The sequence below is a fragment of the Elephantulus edwardii genome, unplaced genomic scaffold (assembly GCF_000299155.1).
Source record: "Elephantulus edwardii isolate Elephantulus edwardi_28Jun2011 unplaced genomic scaffold, EleEdw1.0 scaffold00060, whole genome shotgun sequence".
Taxonomy (NCBI): Eukaryota; Metazoa; Chordata; class Mammalia; order Macroscelidea; family Macroscelididae; genus Elephantulus; species Elephantulus edwardii.
In genome coordinates, this window is record NW_006399810.1 from 7,107,309 (window position 1) to 7,133,775 (window position 26,467).

The following is a 26,467-nucleotide window of genomic DNA, read 5'->3' on the forward strand; positions in this document are numbered from 1 at the left end:
TATCACCGTACTTCAAATATAAATGAGATCTAATTACAGACTTCCTACCCAGCCTTTCTGTTGAATATGGCCACGTTAAATGCCAACTGTGCTGTTGTCTTAGAAAGACTTCTTGTACTTTAAATAATTTTGACAAGTTGGCCCTAGTGGTAAGAGTCTGCACTGCAGTCGCAAAGATTGCTTTACCTGTGAAGCCAGTTCCAGGTGGACACCCCATACCAACAGCTTACATGTACTCACTATTTGCGTCTCAGGATTAAGGAGTCTCAGAAACTCTGCACGACAGTTCTATACTATAAAACTGACTTAGTGACATGTCACCACAGCTTAGATATATGTGAGATCATGGTTAAAATTCAGCCAGTGAACCTCAGGTGTACCCATGAGTGAAGGACTGAGTATTCGACCATGTATTACAGATAATTTTTTTGAAAAACTTTTTCTTCACTGTTTGTGTTGTGTGCTATCAAGTTGGATCCAAGTCACAGATACCCTCCAGTGGGTTTTCAGAGGCAGTTAATCACATGGTAGGAGATTACCCATCATCATTCTTCTTTGGAGCAGTTGGTGGATTCAAATTGCTTACTTCAGATTGATAGTGCAGCTCCTTATACACTAGTCCACCAGAACTCCTTAAAAATAGATTACTACCATTACAATAATTATTACCCCAGAAAGTTTCATTTTTTTAAGAGACACTGTTCTTTTTTCTGTTAATTTATATTAGTCTTTCCTAGTTTAAAACTTTATATAAGTGTAATCCTGTAGTATGTACTCTTGTATTTCTTGAATACTTTTAGGTTCATCCAGGTAGTTGTATGTATCACAATTAATTTCATTTTATTAATATACCTTACTATAATGTTCATTTTTCATCCAGATTTCTGTTTTATGAGTATGAATACTAAGCACATTGTGTGGATATGTTTTAATTTTTCTCATTTATTATTTAAGAGTATAGTTGCTGAGCTATAAGTTAGAAGAATGTTTAGTTAACAAAGAGCCAAATGTTTTTTCAGAGTGACTGTGTCCTTTGAGATTCCTGTCAGTAGTGTATAGGGAGCTCTCCTGGCTTACTGGGAATGCACAGCGTTTGAGGCTAGCGGCTGCTCCACCGGAGAAAGATGGACAGTCTTCTGTGAGATTAACTGCCTCTGAAAACCCAGCTATGGATCACTTCTGACTCGATGGTACACAATAACAAAAATCAGTAGTGTATGAGAATTCTGGTTATTCCTCATCATTAGATACTACCCTTTAATAAATGTTTTTAAATTTAGACTTTCTAGTGAATGTGAAAGGCAGATTGGTTATACACTGATTTGAAACACTGAGCTGCTAACGAAAAAGGTCAGCAGATTTTACTCCTTAGCTGCTCTGTGTGAGAATGGTGTGGCAGTTTGCTCTCATAAATAATCACAGCCTTGGAGACCCTGTACAACAATAGCAGCGTAGGTTATTCACATGGCATCCTTAGTGATGGTAAGCATCATCATTTAGTTAAGGTAATGTTTGCCAGATTTTTTCCCCCAACTGTGAAGTTACTACTGTTTCCCCCTTTCTCCACACTATTCTTGGAATCAAATCACTAAATCTAGTCTACCCTCAGTAGGAAGGGAGGAAATATCATTACTGAAGGAGAAACATATCTCCAGTCATTATTTGGATTTTTTTAATATGTCTTTTTGTTACTATTTGTTAAATTGATAGATTTTCAAATGTTAAATTAACCTTGTTATTACTAAGTACTATAAAGTCAGAACTGGCTGACAGTTGACCCTCTGATGGATTTTCAGAAGCTGTGAATCACCTGGGACATTTTCCATCTTTCTTCCATGGAGCAGCTTGTCGATTTACATTCTGAATTCCTGCCACTTGTTTGATTTTGTTATGTGTTTGAGTTTCCCTTGCCTTTATTTTCCCCAGAAATTTTGCTTATATGATAAAGAATTTGAGTAGACTCTGGTGTCCTAGTCAGTAGGGAAATTGGGCAGTTCGAATTCACCAGCTGCTCTACAGAAGAAAAGTGACCAGTCTCCTCCTGTGCCATTTATAGGCTCTGAAAACCCACTGGAAGAACAACGTTGAATGAGAGTTGTTTTTGTACTATTTGAGTAAATACTTGATTTATATATTTAATGATATGAAGTAGTTCTTTATTCACTCTTTATAAGTAAGCATTAAAAACGTCGTAAGCAAGCTTAATAAAAGTATAAAAACCTTTTTGGGTGTAATGAACTTTGCAGTTTTTCTCTGGGAATTTCACAGTTCAGACTGCAAACTTTGTAGATAGTCCTTGGAAACAGAAAAGTACTTTCAGAATGAGTTGAAATTACAATTTCAATCATAATATAAACAGTTCTTTACTGTTTCTAGTAGACTGAGATTTTTTTTTTTAAATCTTAAATTGGTGTTAGAATTCTGACAATACTTTTTCCAACATATATTGAAGTAGTTGTATGGTTTTGTGTAGTTCGTTAATCTAAGAATTTGATTATTTTGAATAGAAATACTAGTGTTTTCTGATTAGATTTTAAATTTTCTTTGAGACACTAATGACACAGGTTCCTTTTTTAATTAACTGGAGAGACCTGTGTTTTGCACCCTCTTAGAATTTCTTATTCCATGTATATGCTTGGTCCTAAATGATCTTGTCTACTTTTCAAGAACTTCCTTGTCATTATTTATACTACCTTTTATTAAGAATTAGGAATGATTATTTCAGATTTTCAGTATAAATAAATTGCTGAATCAAACTTTTGATTATTTTGCCAGTATCTAAAATGAAGTGAAATATTTACACATTTTTTTATTCTGACACATTGTAAACTTAGAATAATTTTATTTCTTACATTGTAATTGGGCACTTCTCTTGAATGGAATTTCATTTGTAAACTGAGCACTAGTACCATTGTCATGTTAGAACTGACTTACAAATGACTCTTGGTTAGATTTTTTTTTAATTATTATTAAATTTTATTCGTTTTAATGAATATTTACAGAGATGTTGGGTTCTCATTCATTCATTGTTGCACTGTTTTCTCTACCCTCCTCCCCAGGTCGTTCTTCTTCCCCCCCAATGTCTGTTTTAATTGTCCAATTGCCACAGTGCTTGTCAAAGCCAGTTCTGATTAATCTCCTTTGTCAGTGTGCCCCTTGCCATTCCCTATCACTCCTCCCTGAGAGAGACTTCACCCTGAGTCATAAGGAAAAGGGGACGGCGTATTCTCTTAGCTACTTCCTGCTGAAAAGGGACGCTGTGGGTTTCAGGGTGAAGGTCTTCTCTCACTACTCTAAAGGGCCCCTTTGGCTGTAGGAAACATAGACTATTATGGAGATTGATTTTGGAATTGAGATGCACTGTTATTAATTGTGCTTAGCCGTACATGTTCATATCCTTGTAGATGTATCATGGAGGTGTTGCAACCTAGAAGACACAAATTTAACTAACAAGTTAAAAGTACATGAGTCAGATTTTTGATGTTCTAACTTGTACCAGAGGAAATTGCCTGTCTATCTTCCTCAGAACTACTTGTGTATTTGAACCTCCAGCGTTTGTGTTAGCAGCACAACTCTTTACAAACTACATTACAAATGACACCACCAGAACTTCGTAAAACTATATAGATAGCCAGCATTTTGACAGATAAGTTAACTTTTATCATCATCACATCCAGGTGGACGAGATCAATTTTTCTGCTTAAGATTTGTAGTAAGTGAAACTAACAGTTTAGAAAGGAATAACTCTCTTAACAACATTCCCAAAGTATGTAAGATAAATCATCATGCTTGCCTCCAAGGAGCATTCTGGCTGGAGGATCAGTGAAAAACAGGAAGAACCTCAGCCAGATGGATTGACCCGGTGACTGTCACGGTTTCAAATGATTCAGAGATGAGGAGGATGGCACAGGATAGGGCTCGGTTTAGATCTCTTGTTCATAGGGTGAGTGGTAATTCACTTAGCAACACCTAACAGTATCCACCAGTTGTTTAAGGGATTAGTGAATATTTCAGTGTTAAGTGGTATAAGCTATGCTTTTGTTCTACTGCAGAATTAATATAATCCTTGATATTTATATATACATTCATACACATACACATTTTAAGACTTAACTGCTTACAAAAGTTTACATTCTAAGAAAGTTGTATCACTCCTAAAAACCAAGGCTATCTTTGTGATCTCTTTTTTTGTAGTATAAGCCTTCCTTCATTCCTAACCCCTGAATACCACTATAATCTTTTTTCTTTTTTTAAAAACTGATAAAAATAGAATCACGTGGTGTGCAAACTTATGAAGTGGACTCTCTCTCTGGGGAGCTTTTGTGGTATAATCCCTAGGTAGGGACACCACTGGGGGTTTCAGTCTACTAGTGTATCATGGTGGAAAGATGGGCAGTCTCCTCTCAAGAGAACTTACAGCGTCTGAGAACCTGGTGGTAGGGTCAGCTGTGAGTTCTCTCTGATTCAGTGGTAGTGAGTTTTGAGGTTTTTGAATGCTTTGTGATTCATTCAGGTTTTTAAGAATGCTTGCTTAAAATGCTTGCTTGTTTTTGGTTGTTGCTTATTTTACATTGTATGGGTGTTCCACGGTTATCTAGTCACTCATTGAAATACTTAAGTCTCACCAGTTTGGGTGGTTGTGAATAGAGTTGTAAACATTTGTCTATACACTGTTTTCTGAGCACACATTTTTTATTTCACATTGGTGGCTCTATGGGTAAAACATTGGGCTACTAACTCAGAGTTCAATGGTTTTATTCTGCCAGCTGCTCTGAGAGATTAAAGTCTGCTTCTGGAAAGATTAATGCCTTGGAGATTTGTGGGGGGGTGAGTGTTCTCCACTGTGTGACCACTGAGTTGGAACTGAATGGATGACAGTGAGTTTGGGTTTTCTTTGTTTTTATTTAGCAGAAATTTTACTAGGTTAAAGATGAATTTTTTAAGTCACTGATTGACTTTCATATTTAAAGAAACCTTTTTAAGCTCATTTCCCCCCTCCTTAGTGTTATTAGATGGAGATTTGATTGTAGAATAAACGATTAATTTTAGACTGATTAAATTTAGACTGTCATGTTTTATATTAAACTTGTCAGAGGAATCTTTGTTAATGATTGAATTAAAAATGACTTGCTGTTAGGTATCATCAAGGCATTTTGACTCATGGTGACCATCAGAATACTGTCATAGCCTGCACCGTGTTCACAATCTCTGCTTCTGCCATGGCAGACCACCTTGTTGACGATCTTTCTCTCTCCCAGAACCCACCCCGCCCTCCGCATCCTTCTGGATATGAGGTCTCTCTCCAAGGACTAACCCCTACAAATATGCAAGATGAAGCCTAGCTTTCTTTATGTCTAAGGAACATTCTGGCTGTACATCTTTCAAGACAGATCTGTTGTTTTGTCAATCAATAGCATATTCTGTTATTTTTTTGCCAGCACCTTCACTCAAAGACAGTGGTTCATTTATCTTCACTATTCATTGTCCAACTTTCACAGGTGTATGAGGCACTTGGAAACACCATGACGAGGGTCATAAGCACCCTAGCCCTCAGAGATGCATCCTTGCTCTTTTAACACTTTAAAGAAATTCTTTGCAGCACATTTCCTCAATGCAATGTGCTTTCTGATGTCTTGACTGCTACTTACATGAGTATTGATTATTAATCCAAGAAATCTTTGAAAATGTCAGTTTCTTACCATTTTTCATGATGTTAGTTGGTCTAGTGGTGAGGATTTTTGTATGCTTTTTGATGATTTATAAGCTGCTTCAGTAAGTGCTGCAAATTTTCTTCATTTTCTGCAAATAAGGTTGCTGCCTGCATATTACAGTTTGTTAATGAATTTTCTCCAATTTTGTGTCCTCCACCAAATAGTTCAACTTCTTACATTATTTACTTAGCAAACCTATCAAATAGGTTTGAACAACCCTGCCATATGCCTGTCCCGATTTTGTTCTGTTTGAATACCTGCTTCTTGGTCAATGTACGTATTTCACATGAGCATAATTAAGTGTTGTGGGATTATCATTGTTGACAATGGTATTTATAAGTTGTTAAGATGTGCACAGATGTACTTGCTTTGGCAGCACATATACTAAAATTGAAATGATACAGAGAACATTAGCATGGCCCCTATCCAAGGGTGACTTGCAAATTTGTGAAGAATTCCATATTTTGTGTAGCAACCCAGACCGATGCTGTGCCATCTTGTAAAGATATCTGCTCTGTTAAATTGTTAATTTGTGCCTCTTTATGGCTCACAAACTTAACGTTGGTAGTGTTATCTGTATTCAGATGTGTTTTCACTGATTAAAAAATGAACTTTTAAAAAAAAGATCTACGCAGTCAACACAGTTGAATTTTATTGCATAGTCAGAAAAATGACTTCTTCCCCTGTTGCTTTGCTCTATCAAGAATGATCTGTGTACCAGTGTCATTTCATCTCACCAAGAAGATAGTTAGAAATGCAGAAGAATCTCATTCCCCACTTTGGGCCTTGAATGAAAAAGTGGATTTTATTTTAAGGTCTCAGGTGATTGGTATAACAGTAATGTCTGAGGCGTTTTAGGTGATTATGGGAGTAATATAGATAGATTGACACAGTGACTGCAGTGTGTCAGAGATTTTGAGGATGGCACAGGATAGGTCAGGGTGTAGGAGGCATGTAGTACCACCAGCAGCATAGTAGATGAAGGAGCACTGTGACATGTGCATTACTTCCTTGGCTGATACTAAAAGTTTGGTGGTTCAAATCCACCAGCTGCTCTGCAAGAGTAAGATGAGTAGTGCACTCCTATTATCACCTCAGAAAGCCCTACTTTGAATTCCTCACTGTGAGTCGCAGTTGACCAGATGGCAGTGGGTTGGGTTTGTTTGAGAGTAGTAGTTGTAGTTGGATGCTGTCAAGACAGCCCCAACTCCTAACAGAGTATATGACAGAGTGTAGCTGCTTCGTAGGTTTTCTTGGCTGTGATCTTTATGGAACAGATTGCCAGGTCTGTTTTAAGTGACTGAGTTCAAACAGCAAGCTTTGTAGTTAGAAGCAAAAATGGAGTCTTTTTCCAGATAGAGTACTCTCCCAGTAAGGTTACTTCTGTTTATTTTGAAATTGTAGTGTAGCATATATCTCTCATGTGCTAGTCATTTAGATATCAGGTATTCAATAATTTTGAAATAATGATATCTAGAAAACAAAACTTGATGATTTTGGTACTTTAACATTCTATTGCATATTGAGTATCAGAATTCTGTAAGTAAGCAAGACAATCTTTAGACTTAAAAATTTAGTTTCTGTTCTTTTTTTCTAAAGGTGCATCTCCCAGATAGAGTTTATAGTAAAGACTGTATGTATTTGATCTCTTTATGCAGAGAATGGATGAGGAATGGAAGACTTCAAAATAGTCCTACCATTGTTCGTGTGTTTGATTTTTTTTTTAAAAGTGCATTTTCTAATAAAGTAGTCGGTAACTTCTATTAAGAAGACAGAACATTTTAAAATGTAAGAGTAGTGAGAAGAAAAAGGCAAATTCTTTTTTCTTTAAGTTTATAAAAAGTATTTAAATAGACCTAATACTCCATAGCAATCTGCCCTAAACCACATTTTGTTTATCCATTCATCACTTGATAAACATTTCGTTACTCTTATGTAATTATTGTGATTAAAAATTCATGATAATCTTCACGATAAAACGTTAGTGAACATGGGTATACAGGTATCAGTTTGGGCTTTTATTTTTTAATTCTTCTGTGTATGTACTGAAATTGATGCATCATATTGTAGTTCTAAAGAGTGTAGAGTTTGAAGGCTCTTTTTAGTCTAACAAGTTAACACTTCTAACTCAAAGGTTTTGTGTTTCTGGTGGTTTTAACTCATTGTGGCTCCTGGAAGAAAGATTGACAGTCCCTTCCCATTACAGTTTATGGCCTTGGACCAGCCAGGTTGAAGGTTTCTATGAGCTTGAATCAACTGGGCATTATGAATTTGTAGTAGTTCTGTGTTTAACTCTTTGAGGAACTACCAAATTGTTTTCCATAGTGATTACACCATTTTACATTGTCACCAACAATGGATGAGTGTTTTGATTTCCCAGCGTTTTCACAAGCACTTGTTATTTTTTTCTTCTGCTGCTTCTGACAAACCTTTGTAATACTCTTAAAAGACTGGATGTGTTCACTCACCTAGCAATTCCACGGGAGAGATGACAGTGTGGTTCAGTTCTCCCCTTTAGAGGGGGCTACAGTGAGTTGAAATTGACTCCTTAGCATCTGCCAATATTAACAATGAGTGGGAAGTATTATCCGCCTATGGTTTCGACTTAGAGTTCTTGGATGATTAAAGAAGGAGCCCTGGTAGCATAGAGTGTTGCATTTAACCAAAAGCTTAAGAGTGGTTTGATTTCACTAGTGACTCCACCGGAGAAGCATGAACAGTGTCCTCCAGTAAAGATTTTTGGCATTCTGGTGGAAGGTTGCTCCAAATTGGACTCAGTGACAGTTGAGTTTGGGTTTGAATTTTGAATGATTGATAACATTAAACATTTTTTTCATGTGTTTTGTGTCTATTTGTGTATCTTCAGATGCATCTGTTCAAATCTGTCCATTCCTCCCCCCTCATTTTTTACTATTTTAATGAATGTTTTCCATTCAAATATTCTTACAAATTTATGGCATTGATAACAGTACTCAAAATATAACCACATTCTTAACACTTCCTCTCTGTGATATTTTTATTATGATTTGAATGAAAGTTTACAAGGAAATTGGATTTTCATTCATACAAATTTCTCTCTTCCCCCTTCATAATGCTTGTTCTACTTTATTAATTGCATTACACATATTTGATTGTCTACTCTTTTCAGATTGACCTACCTTTCTGGATTGATTCAGTTGGAATCCAGTTGAATAGGTCAACTGAATTGACTTATTCTAATGCACAGTCTTCATTCTTGTTATCCATTCTTTTCCTGTTCTCCTGCACCCCAATCCCATATAACCCTCTTATTTGTGACTGAGTTATTTTACTCAGCATACTGTCCTCTAGACCCATGTTTGTTGTCAGTTCATGAGTTCTTAATTTTCTCACCCCCCCCCCCATTGTGTGAATGTTCTGGTTTCTTTATCTATTCATTTGTTGATGAATACTTGAACTGGGTCCATCTCTTTGCTGTTGTGACTAATGCAACAGTAAACATGAGTTCATATACATGTTTGTGTTGTGTCTGAACATCCCTGATTTCTTCAGGGAAGCACCAGAGTGCTTTCCATAGTGATTGTGCCATTTTACACTCCCACCAGCGGTACATGAGAGTTCAAATATTTTTGTAGCCTCACCACCATTTATTGTTTTGATTCTTTTGAACTTTGCCATTGTTGCTAAGGTGAGAGAGTATTTCATTGTTTGAATGTGGATTTCTCTAATTGCTAGTGATAGTGATTTCTTCATGTGTGTTTTAGCCATTTGAATATCCCCTTTGGTGAAGACTCTCTTCGTGGGATTCGTATTTTTTTATTATTATTTTTGTGTGAGTGTACCGTCAAATCAGATCTGACTGGTACAGGAGGAAATTGTCCCTCCTTTCCTGGCAGAGCATCTGGTGGATTCGAACTGTGAGCCTCTGGGATTGTAGTTGCAGCTCCTTGCCACTAGGCCACCAGAGCTCCCCTGGGATTCGTATTTCTATTTTGATTTTATGTGGTTAATTATTCTAAGCGATTAGCTTTCTGGTGTTATACCTTTCTGTTGTTTGATTGAAAGCTAAATCATAGGCACGAGTTTTATTCGAGGTTTGAAGGGTAACTAACACCTGTAGTTTCTGAGATTTCACCAGTCTCTCAACCTGTTAACCTGGCTGCTGTGCTTTTTTCCCTCCATAGTAAAACTGCTCTGTCTGGAATCTTCTGCTGTGATCCCTTTTAGCATGAGCAGCAGTGCGTTTATACCCTTTTAAAATTGGGTTGCTTGTAACCAGAGTAATTTTATGATTTTAGTTTTTATATTAATCCATTTTGAGTTAATTTTTATCATATATTTGAAGTTTTGGTCCACTGCCACTTTTTTGCATCTGGAGTAGGTTCCTGTTAGTTTTAAGATGTAATAAACAGTGGTTAGTGTTGGGAATATCATGAGTGTCATTGTTTGATAAGAATTGTCCATGAATGATTGCAGTTTGGGCCTAGAGTAGGGAAAATTTTTGGCAAATACTGACAGATTTAAAAATGGAAGTAATTGAAGAAAAATGATTTTACTTATTTAAGTGATATTAGTAACCAGTGAGAATGAAGTTGAAAAAGGTGAATTTTGATGTCAAGACTCTGGAAAGTGGGAGTGAGGGGCAAGGCAACACATTTTGATCATTTACTTGGGCTGAGGTCTAGGAAAAGAAATAGATGAGGAATAACTTAAAATCTTGAGCCATGTTACTGCGAAGAATATTATGCCATCTGAGTGCAAGATGGGTTATTTGCTAATAAACTAATACGATTCTACTATTTATTATGATGTTGACATTGGTTGTAGTCTGGTCTTTTTAAACTTCTTCGTTACCTTTGATTGGTTTTACTATGTTTGTTTTCTCAGAAATATAACCAGTTATCAGTGTATAAGATTTTATATATCAACTATGAGAAGGTATTTGAAGTATTTCTACCTTTAAATTTACTTTCAGTGTTTGTAGTCCCTTCCCTCTCATTGGAGTTATTTTAGTATAGTAGGGAAATACCCAGGGTATTTTTTTGTTGTGTGTGCTGTCCAGCCCTAAACTCTGCCCTATCCTGTGCCAGTCTCACTCTCTCTGACACACCTACCCCCATTACCCTAGTCACTGAATCAGTCTACCTCATAGAGGGTCTTCCTCTCCTACACTGTCTCTCTACCCTCCCAAGCATGACATGCCTCTCGAAGGACTGGTCCCTCCTTGCAACATGCCCAAAGTATGTCAGACAAAGCTTCAGAATCCTTTCCTCCAAGGAGCAGCCTGGCTTCACCCTATCCAGGACAAACCTGTTTGCTCTACTAGCAGTCCATGGTATAGTCAATACTCTTCTCCAGCACCACAGCTCAAAGGCATCAATTCTCCTTCTGTCATCCCTAGTCATTGTCCAGCTCTCTGATGCATAACAAGTAATTGCAAAGACCATGGCATGATAGTTACATCTTAAATATAAACAGTTAAATATTTTGCTTTCTTCAAAATTTATTTGAAAATATTTCTTTGTTTTCTCACTCTTCCTTGCTTTTTCTTTTATATGTCTGGTTTCATTATGTAGGGAAGTATGGAAACATTGGAACTCCAGAAAGACGTAAAAGAAGAATCAGATGAAGAAGATGATGATGATGAAGAATCTGGGAGATTACGTTTCAAAACTGAAAGGAAGGAAGGAACAATTATTAGGCTTTCAGATGTAACGAGAGAGAGAAGAAACATTCCCGAAACTTTGGGTAAATTTTTTTGCCTCTCTCCCTTCTTCTTCACTTTAATGTCAGCTTGCTCGAAAGTATTTTTAGGGTTAACTAATTAGGTAAAAAGTTGACTTTATAGGTTATTGTGGTGTCATCCGGAGGCAGGTGGTCTGTGTATGGCTAGTGTCATGACAAGTTATTTAAAGTGGTTTGTTATTTTAGTAATTTTCTTTTTGTAGCCTGTAGAGCCCTCATACATATATTGTGTTTCCTAGATGACCTTGAGAAGGTAGCCTGGGACAGAAACTATCTTGCCACAGTACCCGAGGTTGCCAGTGCTAACACTTACCCAGATGAGTTTTGTAGCATTATACTTTTTTCCCTTTGGTCATTCTTCTCAGTGTTTGATTAAACAAGATGATTATTTGATAGAAATAACTAGATGAATATTATTCTGAGCAAACTCTACTTTTAAAGGTCTATATTAGGCTCTTACTAACAAAAGATCTCTGTAAATCTGGTTTTGGATAGAGCAGGGTTCAGAACTTTTATACATAGGGTCACTATGAGTGGCAAGAGACTTTACTGCACTTCACCACCACCATCACCACCTTCTCACTGAGTGAGGACCGGGATCATAGAGAGGAGTTTTAGAAAAGGTTCCTGGACTGAAAGTTTCCTAGGCTATGTCCATGGCTTTCTGATTCAGTGGGGCTAGGCTGGGACCCAAGAAATTTGCTATTCTAACATATTTTGTTGTTCGTGTTGATCTGGAGTTTATACTTTAAGAAATGCTAGGGTACTGTACTATAGGAAGACATGAGAAGGATCACATGGGGTTGTGCGTTCTCTTTGGACTTGGTCAGATACACAAATCAAGAAACAAGTTCTTTCTTTTTTAAAAAAAATGAGATTTTAATGAAAGTTTATAAAGAACTTGGGTTTCCAATTGTTCATTGTTGTACATTTTTCTCCCTGCCTCCAGATCGCTTTTTTCTTTGGGGAAAAATGTTCTTTCATTGTTATATAGTCCCCCATCCCCACCCCAGACCACTACTTACTTTATTCTGGACTCTTGGCGTGCCAGTAATACCTAATCATACATTCCTTTTATACAGTTCTCTCCCTTGTCCATTTCAATGCAATGCAGATTCTTTTTCCCCTTTTCCTTAGTTTTCCCCCAGCCCTCATGTGAGTCCCGTTTTATAACAGTGGCATTATGCAGTGTTTCTCCTTTTGTGACTGAGATACTTCACTCAGCATAATGTCCTCCAGGGTCACCCGTTTTGTATAATAGTAATAGTTGAAGAGTTCCTTGTTTTCCAGTGCAGCATAATGTTCCATTGTGTGAATGTACCATAGCTTCTTTATCCATTCATTTGTTGATGGGCACTTGGGTTGTTTCCAGCTCTTTGCTATAGTGAGCAAAGCTGCAATAAACATGGGTGTGCATATATCTGCTTGGGTGGCAATTCTGGTTTCTTTAGGAGGTTATATTCCCAGTAGTGGAATTGCTGAGTCAAATAGTATTTCTATTTCCAACTTTTTGAGGAAGCACCATACAGTCTTCCATAGTGGTTGCCCCATTTTACTGTCCCACCAACCCTTTTCCCATTACCCCAATCTCCGAATCTCTCCACCTCATCAAGGATCTTCCGCTCTTGAGCTGTTTCTCCACTCTACCAAACATGATGTCCCTCTCCAAGGACTGGTCCTATGGGAGGAGGAATAGATGATTCATTAGTTTTCTGCTTTGTTTATGTCTTTGATTACATAAACTGGGGGAACCCTGTAACTGTTGAAGAAACTGGAATCACTCAGAAACCTTTCCTTTATGTGGCTAACCACACTGTAAGGCCATTTTGCATTTCTAATTTTTCTTTTTCTCTGAGCCAGCATTTCTTGACCCTGATGGGTATTTCCCAGTGCCCACTTAACTCTCATCCTCATTGATAATCCATTTGTTCTGCAGGATCTTCCAGCTTTCTAGTTTCATAATTTTTGCTACTCTCATTCTTAAATCACTTTGGAAATCTTTCCCTCATTTTTGCCTTTCCAGGATTATTCATACTACCTTTTATCAGATACTTGAATCTCATCTCTCTTAGTTTCCCCCTACCGTCTTCTCTTTTCTTGCCCTTTGAAGGTACCAAGTGGCTTGATAGTCCTTTAGTCTTGAAACACTAGGTTGGATGGGTTTAGTGGTGGGGAAGCTCAGCCTTTGTAGTTTAGGAGAAAGGGTCCTTAAGTTAGAGCAGCTATAAAGATAAAAGTTTGATTGTTACCATTTTTTTAAAAAAGGTTAAATGTTTTTATGTAAAGTGACGTTGGCATTTGTAAATATAATTGAAATGGTACTTAAAATGTATTTGAAAACCCTGACTCGAGAAGCTTTAGTATTTAGAAATAACAATTTTCAGTAAACTAGAAGTTAATATTATATACAATAGGATTTTTCTCTTCATCAAAAGATTAAAGAACTTTCTTTTTTCATTAAAGCTCTCTCCCTTCCCCCACCAGAACAGAAGATTCATTTTGCATGTAAGGAATAATTTTTGGGTTTTTTGAAATTTTTTTTTTGAGAGTAGTTTCTACAATATTTTATAAACTCTAGGAATTTGCATAAAGTTTTCCTCATCAATTTGTGTGCCTATAATAAAATAGGAAATACCAGGCTTTGTATAGAAATAATGGCATTAATTTGATTGAATAAACTTGTTTACTTTTTGTAATAGGATTTAAATATTTTCAGAATATGTATGTATTCTTATCATTTGAGTTTTTTAGAAAATTTTTTTAGCTATCTTTCAACATTTTCAAGATTAAGAAATTATTTTGTGATGTCATTAATTAACATTGAGAATACTCCATTTATTAAAAGAACCACCAAATATGGCTCTACTTACTTCCATATCTGATCATTAAAATCTGTATGTGAAAAAATAAGTTCCTTTTAAAATTTTGAAAAGCCTGTTGGGGTCAGTTTACTATATTATTTATATTAAGATGAGTGCTATCATCCTTAAATATGAAGGACAGTAATTTGTAAATTTATGTTTTAAATTTATATTATGGTCCTTGTATTTCAAGAGATTTTTCCTTTCTTGATTTAGTCATCTTACAAAAAAAACTCCTTTCTTTTGCCAAAAAAATTGTGTATTTCATAAATACATAGTCATTATGTATTAATATATAATAATAATTGTTTACATGCAAATATAAGTCTTAATAGTTTAGAAGTGAACAATATAGTATGAATCTTTATAATATTGAGATATATATCTCTTTACTTTTAAACCTGGATGTAGTTCAGAAAACACTTAAAGTGGAATTAACATTTCAGTTGAAGTTACAAATGTAATTTCCATCCTGTCATATTTTGGTGACCTTCTGTGACAGCTTGTCTCAATTGGAGGAAAGCATTTTTACTTGCTGATTAAAGATGTCATTTGAAACCATTTTATTACTGAGGATCCTGAAATGAATCTTGACACTTAGAACCACTAGAAAAATAATTGCTGATTCACTGCATAAAATGTGTATGTGAACCAATCATGTAGTCAAGATTAGAATAAAAGTGTGTGCTTGTTAAAAGAGATCAAATTTTCTTAGGAATGCGTCCTAGAATCTTTTGAAAGGGAGAAGGGGATACCCTTGAAACAATTTCAACAAAATGAATTGTGGCTTTGAGGCTTTGGAAGAGCTTGGAGATGATTATGGAATCAAAGGTCTAAGATAGATTGTGGTAATATTTAAAATTTACCCTTCATTGTGGAAGGAAGCATAGGAATGAATATTTCTTCGTATTACTTAATGAAATCTTTTAAAAAGTATACACATCCCAGGCCCTGGTACAGCCATACTGGCCTCAACAGACCACAGGGCCTAGGGCTGCAGGCCTGGACTGTGCTGGCCTGGTGGTCACAGCTCGCCACTGGGAAGTCTCTCTGTGGAAGAGGTAGCCGCCTCCCTGGTGAGGGCATGCCTCAGCAGAAAGGCCTTGAAGAAGACGTGTGTGGTCATGGACCCAGGAACTCCTGTGCTCTGATCCCAGCATAAACAGCAGAAATGATCTTTACAAGGTTTTACATCTTGAATTTCTCTACAAGGAGAACAAGGCAAAAGAAAATCCTCTAAAAACAAACCTTGGACTCATTACCAGGTACTTTCTGGATCACGCTGGGAGCACAGGTAACAGTTTCCCTCAAGAAACACCCAGCCCTGGGCTCTCGGTTTCCATGAAAAACAAAACACCACAACCCAAAAACCCAGCAAATTGTCATTCGGATGCTCAGAGACCACACTTGTAACATATATAACCTTCAGATGAAGATGCTGGATGAAGAACATCCCTGCCTGAGACAAGCAGAGCCAGGCATGGCAATCTTGATGAGGATGTACTTGGGAATTTGGCACAGGACAGAGCGGAGTTTAGGGCTGTTGTACATAGGGTCGTTATGAGTCGCAGGCGACTCGACGGCACATAACAACAACAACAACTAAAAGGCACTCTCAAAAAAGTAAGCCCTGACAGACTGTCCTAGGTGAATTCCCCACCTTAGCTCCGGCGTAGGAGAAGAGGGGAAAGCTCAAATCCTCAGTCTCCTTGGGTATGAAGATGATGGGAGAGAAGAGCAGGCTAAAGTCTGGCCTGATTGTTGGAGGCATGATGCCTTGGCCTGTAGCCAGTCCCCTCTGAAGACTCTTCTTGCAGCAGTCCCCAGGCTTGAGTAGCACCACTCAGCCCCAAGAGGAAGAGAGTCGTAAAGTGCCAGAACTCTCCACTCCCGGCCTGCCCTGCCCCCCAGGAGATGTCCAGCACCAGCTTTGTTTCCGGGAGCTGCCTGGATCTGCTGAGAAAACATACCCTAGACAAGCAGGAAGCTTCTTCCAGCATACCCCACCTGCAGAGCAGAGGGCAGCCCCAGAGGGAGAGGGGTAGAAGGAGAGACATTTTTGAGGGCAGCCCAGTAGTGGATGTCTGCACAGAGACAAAACAGATACTCACAAATCACCACTTGCTTGGTGGGAATTCCAGGACAGTCCAGGAAAGGCTGGAAACCACATTAAAAAAATATCAGGGCAGCCATCCCCCACCCCCTCAGGTGAGCGTGCTGGGCAACATGATGGCTTTTCAAGAATTACCACCTGCCACACATGTGCAATTCCTAATGGCTTCTAACAAGCCTCACAGACTCTTGCAACGTGGTGAGATGTTGGGTTCATTTTTGCAGTTCTGATGGAGACGTTCCTGAATGCAGAGCTCTCATACCTACAACGTTGCAGGGGAAATTGTCTCTCCTCACTTCTTCTCAGAGTTGATGTAGGCTTCAGCGCAAGTCTCCACATAAACTCCTGCCGCAACTTGGCCTGGCTGAAGTAGTATCAGAGGGCTTACCTGTGAGCAGCCAGAGGGTGACAGGGACCAGGAGCTGAAAGATGACAGGTTCCTACAGGTTCCTTTTGGGAACTTTTACCCTCTCTTCTGGTCTTGACCCTATTACTCTTTTTGTCCTTTTACAATAAGCTTTGAGGAATCCTCCATTGATTGATTATTGAATATTATGCCATCCTTTCATAACATGAATAAAACCTACTTGGCTGTGATATATTTTTTATGCATTGTTAGAATCGACTTAGTTTGTATAAGCTTTGATGTAGAAGTTCATAAATGAGACTGGCACATTTCCTTTCTTGCAAAATCCTTATCAAATTCTGATATCTGGACTATGCTGGGAATGTTCTCTTTTTCTGTTCTCTTGAAGAATCTGTGTACGATTGATGTTAATTTCTTCTTAAATATTTCGTAAAAGTTGAATGACCTTCTATAAGCCTTGAGTTGGAAAGTTTCAATTTATCGATTCAATTAAAACAACTTAAAAAGTTCTGTTTCTTGTATTAGTTTTGGCAAGTGGTATTTTCCCAATAGACTTAGTAATTTTATATTTATTTCCAAATTTATCTGTATAAATTTTGTAATAACAGTACCCTCAAAAGTTAAGTTTGTAAGCTCTACAGTATTTTCTGTTTTAATTGATGATATTGATTATGCAAAGGCATTTGACTGTGTGGATCATAACAAACTGTGGTTGACTCTGAGAAGAATGGGAATCCCAGAACACTTGATTATGCTAATGCAAAACTTACTCTTGGACCAAGAGGCAGTCGTCAGAACAGAGCAAGGAAACACTGAATGGTTCAAAATTGGGAAGGGTGTATGCCAGGGATGTGTCCTGTCTCCATACCTTTTCAACCTGTATTCAGAACAGATCATCCGGGAGGCTGGGCTCTGTGAGGAGAAATGTGACATCAGGATTGGTGGAAGATCTATCAACAATCTGCATTATGCAGATGACATAATCCTGCTTGTTGAAACTGAGGAGGACCTGAAGCGCTTGCTGCAGAGGGTCAAGGACTGCAGCCTTCAATATGGATTGAGGCTCAATGTCAAGAAGACAAAGATTCTCACCACTGGGCCAATTGGTAGCATCAGGATGGATGGTGAAGAGATTGAGATTGTTATTCACAGCTTTGGCTTCCTTGGCTCCACAGTCAACACTCTTGGCACCAGCAGCCAGGAAATTAAAATACATATTGCAATGGCAAAGTCTGCTGTTAGGGACCTCTCTGAAGTACTCAAGAGTGACGGTGTGTCTCTAGAGACTAAGGTGCGTCTGGTACAAGCCATGGTCTTTGCAATCACTTGTTATGCGTCAGAGAGCTGGACAATGGCCAGGGAGGACCGAGGAGAATTGATGCTTTTGAGCTTTGGTGTTGGAGAAGAGTGCTGAGGGTGCCATGGACTGCCAAGTAAACAAACAGATTCATCCTGGAAAGGATTAAACCGGGCTGCTCCTTGGAGGCAAGGATTCTGAGACTTCGTCTGACATATTTTGGTCGTGTTGTAAGTAGAGACCGGTTCTTGGAGAAAGACATCATGCTTGGGAGGGTGGAGGGCAGGCGCAGGAGGGGAAGGCCCTCTGGGAGATAGATTGATTTGGTGACTGGGGCAATTGGGATGAGTGTGTCGGAGGCAGTGAGATTGGCACAGGACAGAGCAGAGTTTAGAGCTATTGTACATAGGGTCGCTATGAGTCGCAAGCGACTCGATGGCACATAACAACAACAGCAACAACATTGATAATTTGTGTTCTTGCTCTCTTTTGACCAATCTTAGAAGAGCTTCAGGTATATAATATTTTCAGAGAGCCAACTTTTGACTTTATATGTTCTCCATTTCACTGATTTCTATTATTTTCTTTACTTTTTTTTTTCAGTTTATTGACATGAATCTTAATGAATTGTCAGCTGCCTTTTTTAAATTTTTTTTTAATTATTATTTTTTGTGTGTGTACCATCAAATCGGATCTGACTGGTACAGGAGGAGATTGCCCTTCCTTCTCCAGCAGAGCATCTGGTGGATTCAAAACACGTACTTCTGGGAGTGCAGTGCACCTTCTTGCCACTAGGCCACCAGAGCTCCCTAGCTGCCTTCTTTTGTATTATATTTTAAGGCTAAAATTCTCTGAGCATCCAGCAAGTTAATATGTCATGTATTCATATCAATCAATTAAAAAGATTTTCTAAGTTCCTTTGTGATTTCTTTGAATCACGGGTTATTTAGTATGTACAGGTTAATGTTAAAACATTTGAGCATTTTTATTTTTTGATTGTTAGTTTAATTCCATTATTACTATATATACACACACTGTATAATTCAGTCTTTTGATATTTGTCAAAGCTTGATTTCTGGTTCAGTATATATTTGTATTTTATCTCTCATAAGCAGAGTGTATTTGCAATTTAATCCAGTCTGACAATTTTTATTGTAGTTGGAGTAATTATCCCACTTACATTTTCTGGTTTTGTTTTTGTTTGTTTGTTTTTTAATTATTTTTGTGTGTGTGTACTGTCAAATCAGATCTGACTGGTACAGGAGGAGATTGCCCCTCCTTCCCCGGCAGAGCATCTGGTGGATTCGAACCGTGAGCCTCTGGGATTGTAGTTGCAGCTCCTTGCCACTAGGCCACCAGAGCTCCCCATTTTCTGTTTTTTTGAAGAGCTGATGTCTTCTTTAGCAAATGCGCTACAGTAATATTTTCTGATTTTGGCTGCAAAAAAAATAAAAGTATACATGTAAGATATATTATCACAATTTAAATATTATTTTAATCTATAGCTATGGCCTATTTTTAGAATCTTTTTTACAAGTTTAGAATGTACCAGTGGAAAATTCCTTTGTTTTGTATCCTAAAGCATTCGACAGATTGGTAAGCACATCCTGAGTGGTCTATAAATGCTTGAATTCATCAGCTTTCTTACGTGTGACTTTGCTTTCAATTGAGTTAGACTCCATACAAGATTGCACATTTCTAAGAAAGAATCCTGTCTTCACAGAATAAAACTTTTCATAAATCAGAACATTTGAATATTTTTATTGTTTCAAGAAATAAATGATAGTTGACATCAGAGTGATTTCATCAGTAGTTTAGTTTTTAAATCAAAAGAGCCAGTAATTTGTGTTTTGATTCTTTATATACCACTACATACTATTAATACTTGTTTGACTGAGTGGTGGTAGTAAGATTGGATAGCAGCCATTATTTCATGAGTCCTTTAAGGATTCTTGGTTAAAGGATGGTTATAGTAATTTTAGGGGCAGTGATTAAATTTAACACTCCTTTTCCTCCCTTTAACTTCCTTCAGCATACTTCATTGGTTTTGAATGAAAATATCTTAACATTTATAGGTGATAACTTGTAGTTTATTTTAAAAGATTAACTTGTTTTTATTGAAGAGATAACACTAGTGGATAATGTGTATCATTGATTTTATATTTGCTATTGCTAGTTTCTTGTTTATAGAAAATACAGTACTTGCTCTTTATTACCATATATTTCTTTGCTGTTTTGTCCTGCAACTGCCTTTGAGCCTACTGGAAGGTATCTAATACATATGCATTTTTTTCCAATAGAACTTTCAGCAGAAGCCAAAGCCGCATTGCTTGAATTTGAAGAAAGAGAACGACAGCATAAACAGGGGCGTTATGGTTCAAGGCGAGGAGGGAGGCGAGGAGGCTCTCTAATGTGTCGAGGAATGGGAGACCAGAGACGGGACAACAGTGAGAGGGGACGGTTAAAAGACCACAGACCTGCCCTGCTTCCCACACAGCCTTCTGTAGTGGTAATTGTTAACGATTTTGTGATAGCCTTAAACTTTAGAAAACGAAAAAGTGCTTTGTGTTAGTTTTTTCTTAATTGAAAAGAAAACTTTAGTAATCTGAATAATACTTTATGATTTATAGTATGATTTAATACATAAGTCATACATTTAGTTCTGCAGTTATTTAGTAGTAAGAAATGATTCTGTATTGCAACATGTTTACAAATATACAGTAAATGATCCAGTGTCCCCAAGTGGCAAGAACAACCAAGGGGCTGGGTTTTACCTTTTAACTTTATGAAACTACTTGAGTATTTCAGCACTTAAAATACAGAATTTATAAGCCATATAGGCTAGGGAATGATTGTTTATCTTGTTTATACTGTTTAATATAGACTGTCCTTAAATAGTAATTTCTGTGAAATAAAATCTTTGATATAAACATTTTTTATATTACTCATGTATTTGTTTCAATTTAATGTGAATTTCCTCTATTTTAAAAAGTGAACATTTCAGACATAAAGACAGGCATTATGGGGTTTTTATTGTTGTTTCGTATTTAATTTTAAAATTCTTTTAGGTAGCATTAAGATTTTCCTTTATATGCCAGACTTTAAAGACAGGTTTGGGTAATAGTAGTATGTGATCACTATTTGTATTACATGTCAGTTTTAATATGCCAGTTTTTATTTGATTTTAGAGGAAAGACTACTCCTTTCTTCTGTGTAGAAATGGACTTGAGGAAGCATACACTGATGAAATAAAGTAGAAAATGCTATTATCTTAACTTGAGAACTCCAATTATGTTGTAAAAGAAAGAGGAGTTGTGAATTAATTATATCCTACAGGTTAACTATGTCATATCAGTATTGGCATTGAGAACAATTTGTTCGTAAATTTTTTTTGTTCTTCATGTCTCTAATATCAGAAAGTTTCAGCCTCCATTTTATTTTTCCCCTTGTCATCTCCCGCCGTCCTCACAGGTGTCTGTGTGTGGACTTGCCTTATTGACTAGCAGATTCATTTACTTTGGTCACCTAAGGGGACACAACCCCACAAAAGACCTTTTGGTTATAATTCTTTATGCTGTGACCTTGGAAAAGTCACCAAACACCCTGCTTTCTTATTCATAACAAGGAAGTATATGCCTCGTTCATCTCAGAGAGGCTACACTGAGGATATAGGTAAAATCATGAAAAAAGGTTTTAGAAGCCTTAGTTGACTGGAATCCTGAGGTATTCTAATGGAAGTGTGTTAAAAGGTAGCTGTGATGTAAGAATAAACCATATAGCTTAGCTGACAAGCCAAATGGAGCGTTGGACTTTAAGCTGTAGTCTAATCTTTACTAGTCAATGATGTTTAAAACTTGCCAATTTACTAACAAATCAAGGTTATTAGAGATAAACTTTATCTCACCCTCTGTTGCCTCCCCCCCTCAAATCACAGACGTTCTTTGATAACCTCACTACTAGCCCCAAAGCTGTTTTTAGCTCTTGACACTTCACCCCAAATTCTGAAAATTATATTCTTTACTCATGTATTTTCTGCTTCCTGTTTTCTTTTGGTTCCTTACTACCTAGATTTTATTCGTTGTAGAGTACTGAATTGAATGCTCAGAATTGCCACTTTTGTTACTTTTATTTCTGTTTGGTTATTGTCTGAGCTCTTTGATATCACTAACTATCCTATTTCTTGATCCCTAACTATTTGGGTGTTTGCTTGTTCGCTTGCTCTCTTCTTCTAAAACACATTACTCTCCAAAGAGATTGTCAGTATTTCTTTGCTATATGCTGCTGTTGTGGTTGTGTATTGTAGAGTTGGAACTGACCCAAAGCTGATTCTCCAGTGGGTTTTCTTGGAGGCAGTTAATTACGTGGAAGAAGATTGACTATCCTCCCATGGAATAGCCGGTGGCCTTGAATCGCCTTTGGGATTGCAGTACCACTTCTTGCCACTAGGCCACCAGAGCTCCCTCATTGTATATGTTGTTGTTGTTGTCTTTAATTGCCATCGATTCATTTGAGATTCATAGTGACTTTATGAACAGAATACCTAATGCTTTTCCATAACTATCGTCATTTCTCCAAGTTCATAGAGTTTCCAGAGGCGTGTTGTTTAGGAAGTGGATGCCACTCCTGCTTCGAAACCTGTTTTACAGCTCTACCATATTGGGAAACCATGCTGGTATTTGATACCTCAATGGTACAAGGTTCAGCATCACAGCAAACCCAGGTTACTCCATACAGCACATTGACAAAGAGTGATGTACAAAGTGGAAGAATGTTCCTCCAGATATAACAGCACTAGTTTCACTTAGCAGTGTGTTGACAAGTCGAATACGACTGAGAGTAAGTTTTGCACAAAAGACCTGAACTCTATTCTGTAACTAACATCATTTCTGTACATTTGTAGAATTTAGAGAGTTTGTAGAGTTTCCAGAGGCCTCTCATTTAGAAAGTGGATGCCACTCCTGCTTCCCAGCATAAATCAGTTTGGAAGCTCATCTGAACATTGTACATAATAGGTAACCATTATGATATTTGACAAGACTATGAGACCATGTGCAGTATCACAGCAACATCAAGTTGTTGAGTTCAGCAAAAAGATTGCTGTATCATTTAAGGAATATTCATTTAAAAAAATGAGTAAATTTGGCCAAAATCTTTGCTCACTTTGAATGTGTAATTTTCAGCCTCACCTTTCTTTACAACCTCCTTTAATATGGCTATTGCCTTATTAGCCTCCTTTCCCTGCCAGCTCTTGCCTCTGCGCTCCTCCCAGGGTATTCTGCTACTCTCTTGTCTTGAAGCGCTTTCATCCTTCCTTCAGAACCGGGTTTACCATCTCATCAAAGAAGCTGTCCCCATCTCCCTAGACAAATTATTCTCTTCCCTACGTCTTTCTAATAATTCTTGCTTTTCTTACATGGAATTTCATTAACAGTTACTTCTACACGCCTCCCTTTTGTCTCTGTCTGTCTGTCTCAGCTAGTTGCTCTGTAGGACAAGGAGGAGTGTTACGCATGAGGAAAGTTGAGAGCAACTTGGCTTTTGGATCTAGCACAGGACTTTGCTCATTTTGTTTGTTGAACTGGATTTCCCCCTCCCCTCCTTTTCAAAGTTTCTGTCAGTATTTGGGGATGACATTGCTTTTTTGAGTTTGTTGGTTTTGTGTTTTGTTTTTATACTTTTGAGATAGTAGTCCCCACTGTGAATATACAGAGCCGTTTGTATAAAGTGACGTTTATATGAATAGTGTAACCAGGAGTTTACATCTTAAAGAATAACTTCTAACATTTAACCATGTCAATCTGTAACATAATGGAATTTTTTCCATATTGACTTACAGGAATTTTCCTGTTTTTCCGTGTCTTCTAGACTCACTCTCCAAGATTAATCCCTCCTCCACAGCAGCAGGCTCCGCCTCCACCACCACCCCCTCCTCCCCAGCAGCAGCCAATTAGAAGCCTGTTCCAGCAGCAGCAGCTGCAGCCTCTGCTTCCCTTACAACATCCTCATCACCCTTCGTCTCCTCAAGGAATGCATATGCCTCCCCAAATAGAAACCCCAAGAATAATGCTCACCCCACCCCCAGTGACCCCACAGCAGCCAAAGAACATACATATAAATCCACATTTCAAAGGAACTGTAGTGACACCTGTCCAAGGTATGTTTGTTTTTCTTTCACTATTTTTAACGTAATGTTTATATTACTATGCATCCAAAGGATATTTAGCAGGCTTTTTCATGGGCAAAATAATGTTCACATTCAAATTTGTGTAGATAAATTAATCCTTTTCCTTGTCCACTTAGATGTGTTTTAGCTTGATTGACAAAATTCATTTGCTCAAAAGTTTCAATCATTGATTTTCTGATTTAGTGATAAGTGCAGAGAAATAATTTCAAAAGAACATACTAGAGGAATCTCTGGTGGCCTAGTGGCAAGAAGCTGCACTGCAATACCAGAGGTACATGGTTCAAATCCACCAGATGCTCTGGAGAAGGAGGGGCAATCTCCTCCTGTACGAGTCAGAGCCAGTTTGACTGTACACATAAAAAATAATAAAGATAAAATTCTTTTTTTAAAAAAAAAAGCAAAAAGAGCACTGCTGTACCTACTCATCAAAATAGAGTGTAATTCAAAAGAACATACTAGAGATAATTGATTTATATGTTGCTGTAGTTCATAATCTTAATGAAGATATATTTTCTTTATAAATACCTGTTGAAATATTATTCTGCACCCAGCATTTGAGATATATTGGTGAAAAAAACAGAACTTCCTGCGTGGACCTAGCATTCTAGCAGAAAATGATTGTCAATAAGTGATACATGTAGTAAGGTTTTTATGTGACTTGTTGGAAGAAGTAGGTGTGACTTGTTGGAAGAAGTAGGAAGAAGAGGAATGACACATGGAATATAGAGGAAACCAAGAGTGAATTACAAGCCAAATGAAAAGTATATCAAAGAGATGTGGGATTGATCTGCTGCTGCTATGTCAAGTAGAATATGAATCGTGCTGCCACAGAATTTACCACTTTGGAGTGCTTGTTCACCAGCCTCATATGTGCATGAAGTTGTGAAGGACAGGAAGTATGCACTGCCTGCATTTTATCCTCATAGACTAGCATAATGCTAGCTTTCAAAATACCTGTGGATTGGATGGGGGAAAAAATACATATACACATGTCTGCCTGAGTGTGAGCTTTTTGATGGCTGTCATCAAAATATTCATCAGCCTACTGTTATATAGAATTACTTACCTACATAAGGAGCTTTAGTAATTATAATTTGTCACACTAACAAAATACTAACATAGGTGCCTGTTATTTCCTTGGAAAATTAGAAGTTGGTAAAGCACAGAATTTTTTTAGCTTTTAAAAAAATGACACTAGTGGTAAAATTATAGTAAGCTACAATGATAAAGCTAGAAGAAAAACCCGAGAGGTATTCTTGGAAAATGATGTGCTAAGCCCAAAGTCAACTGTCTAGCAGGTATAGAATATATCTTAAAGTTCACGAATTGCTCAATAAATAGAAGAACTGGATTCTGACAGATGTTTTTAAGACTTTTACAATCAGTTAATTGTTCTTCAGTATATAATAGCTGGTGGTGGTGGTGGTTGTTGTTACGTGCCATCAAGTTGCCTGCGACTCATAGCGACCCTATGTACAACAGTCCTAAACCCTGCTCTGTCCTGTGCCAATCTCAGAAATACGGAACGCGTCACGAATTTACATGTCATAGAACACCTTTTATGCACCTTTATTGTCACACATTTTTATTTTACACATTCCTTTATTATTTTCTTGTATGCCATTGATTAGGATCTAACAGGCACAGGAGAAAGTTACTCCTCCATCCTGAAATACAATGTGGTGAGTGACAGGATAATATCCATACTCATACAAGGAAGTCCAGTGAATACCACTGTCGTTCAAATATATGCACTAACAACTAGAGCCAAAGAGGAGGAAATAGAAGATTTCTACCAACTTTTGCAGTCAGAAGTTGAGCAAACGTGCAATCAAGATGCATTGATAATAATGGGTGACTGGAACACAAAAGTTGGGAACAGAGAAGAAGATTCAGTAGCTGGAAAATATGGGCTTGGTGAGAGAATTGAGGCTGGAGATAGAATGATAGAGTTCTGCACATTCATTGCAATACCTTTTATAAGAAACATTGCAAATACCTTTTATAAGAAACATAAACGCAGGCTATACACGTGGATCTCACCTGATGGCATGCATGGGAATCAAATAGATTACATTTGTGGAGAGACTCGGTGGAGAAGTTCAATATCAGCAGTGAAAACCAGGCTGGGTGCTGATTGTGGGACAGACCACCAACTACTCATATGCATGTTAAAGCTGAAGTTGAAGAAAATTAAATCAAGTCCACGG

At 37.5% G+C, this 26,467-nt stretch overlaps 1 protein-coding gene across 1 annotated transcript in view; it reads left to right on the plus strand.

The window, feature by feature from the left end:
• Positions 1–26,467, plus strand: part of RBM33 (RNA binding motif protein 33) — a 212,209-nt gene that overhangs the window by 77,465 nt on the left and 108,277 nt on the right. The window contains exons 7-9 of the mRNA XM_006887685.1: positions 11,267–11,438; positions 20,374–20,582; positions 23,939–24,227. Coding sequence (XP_006887747.1) covers positions 11,267–11,438; positions 20,374–20,582; positions 23,939–24,227 — 670 coding nt within the window. The remainder of the gene's footprint in view (positions 1–11,266; positions 11,439–20,373; positions 20,583–23,938; positions 24,228–26,467) is intronic.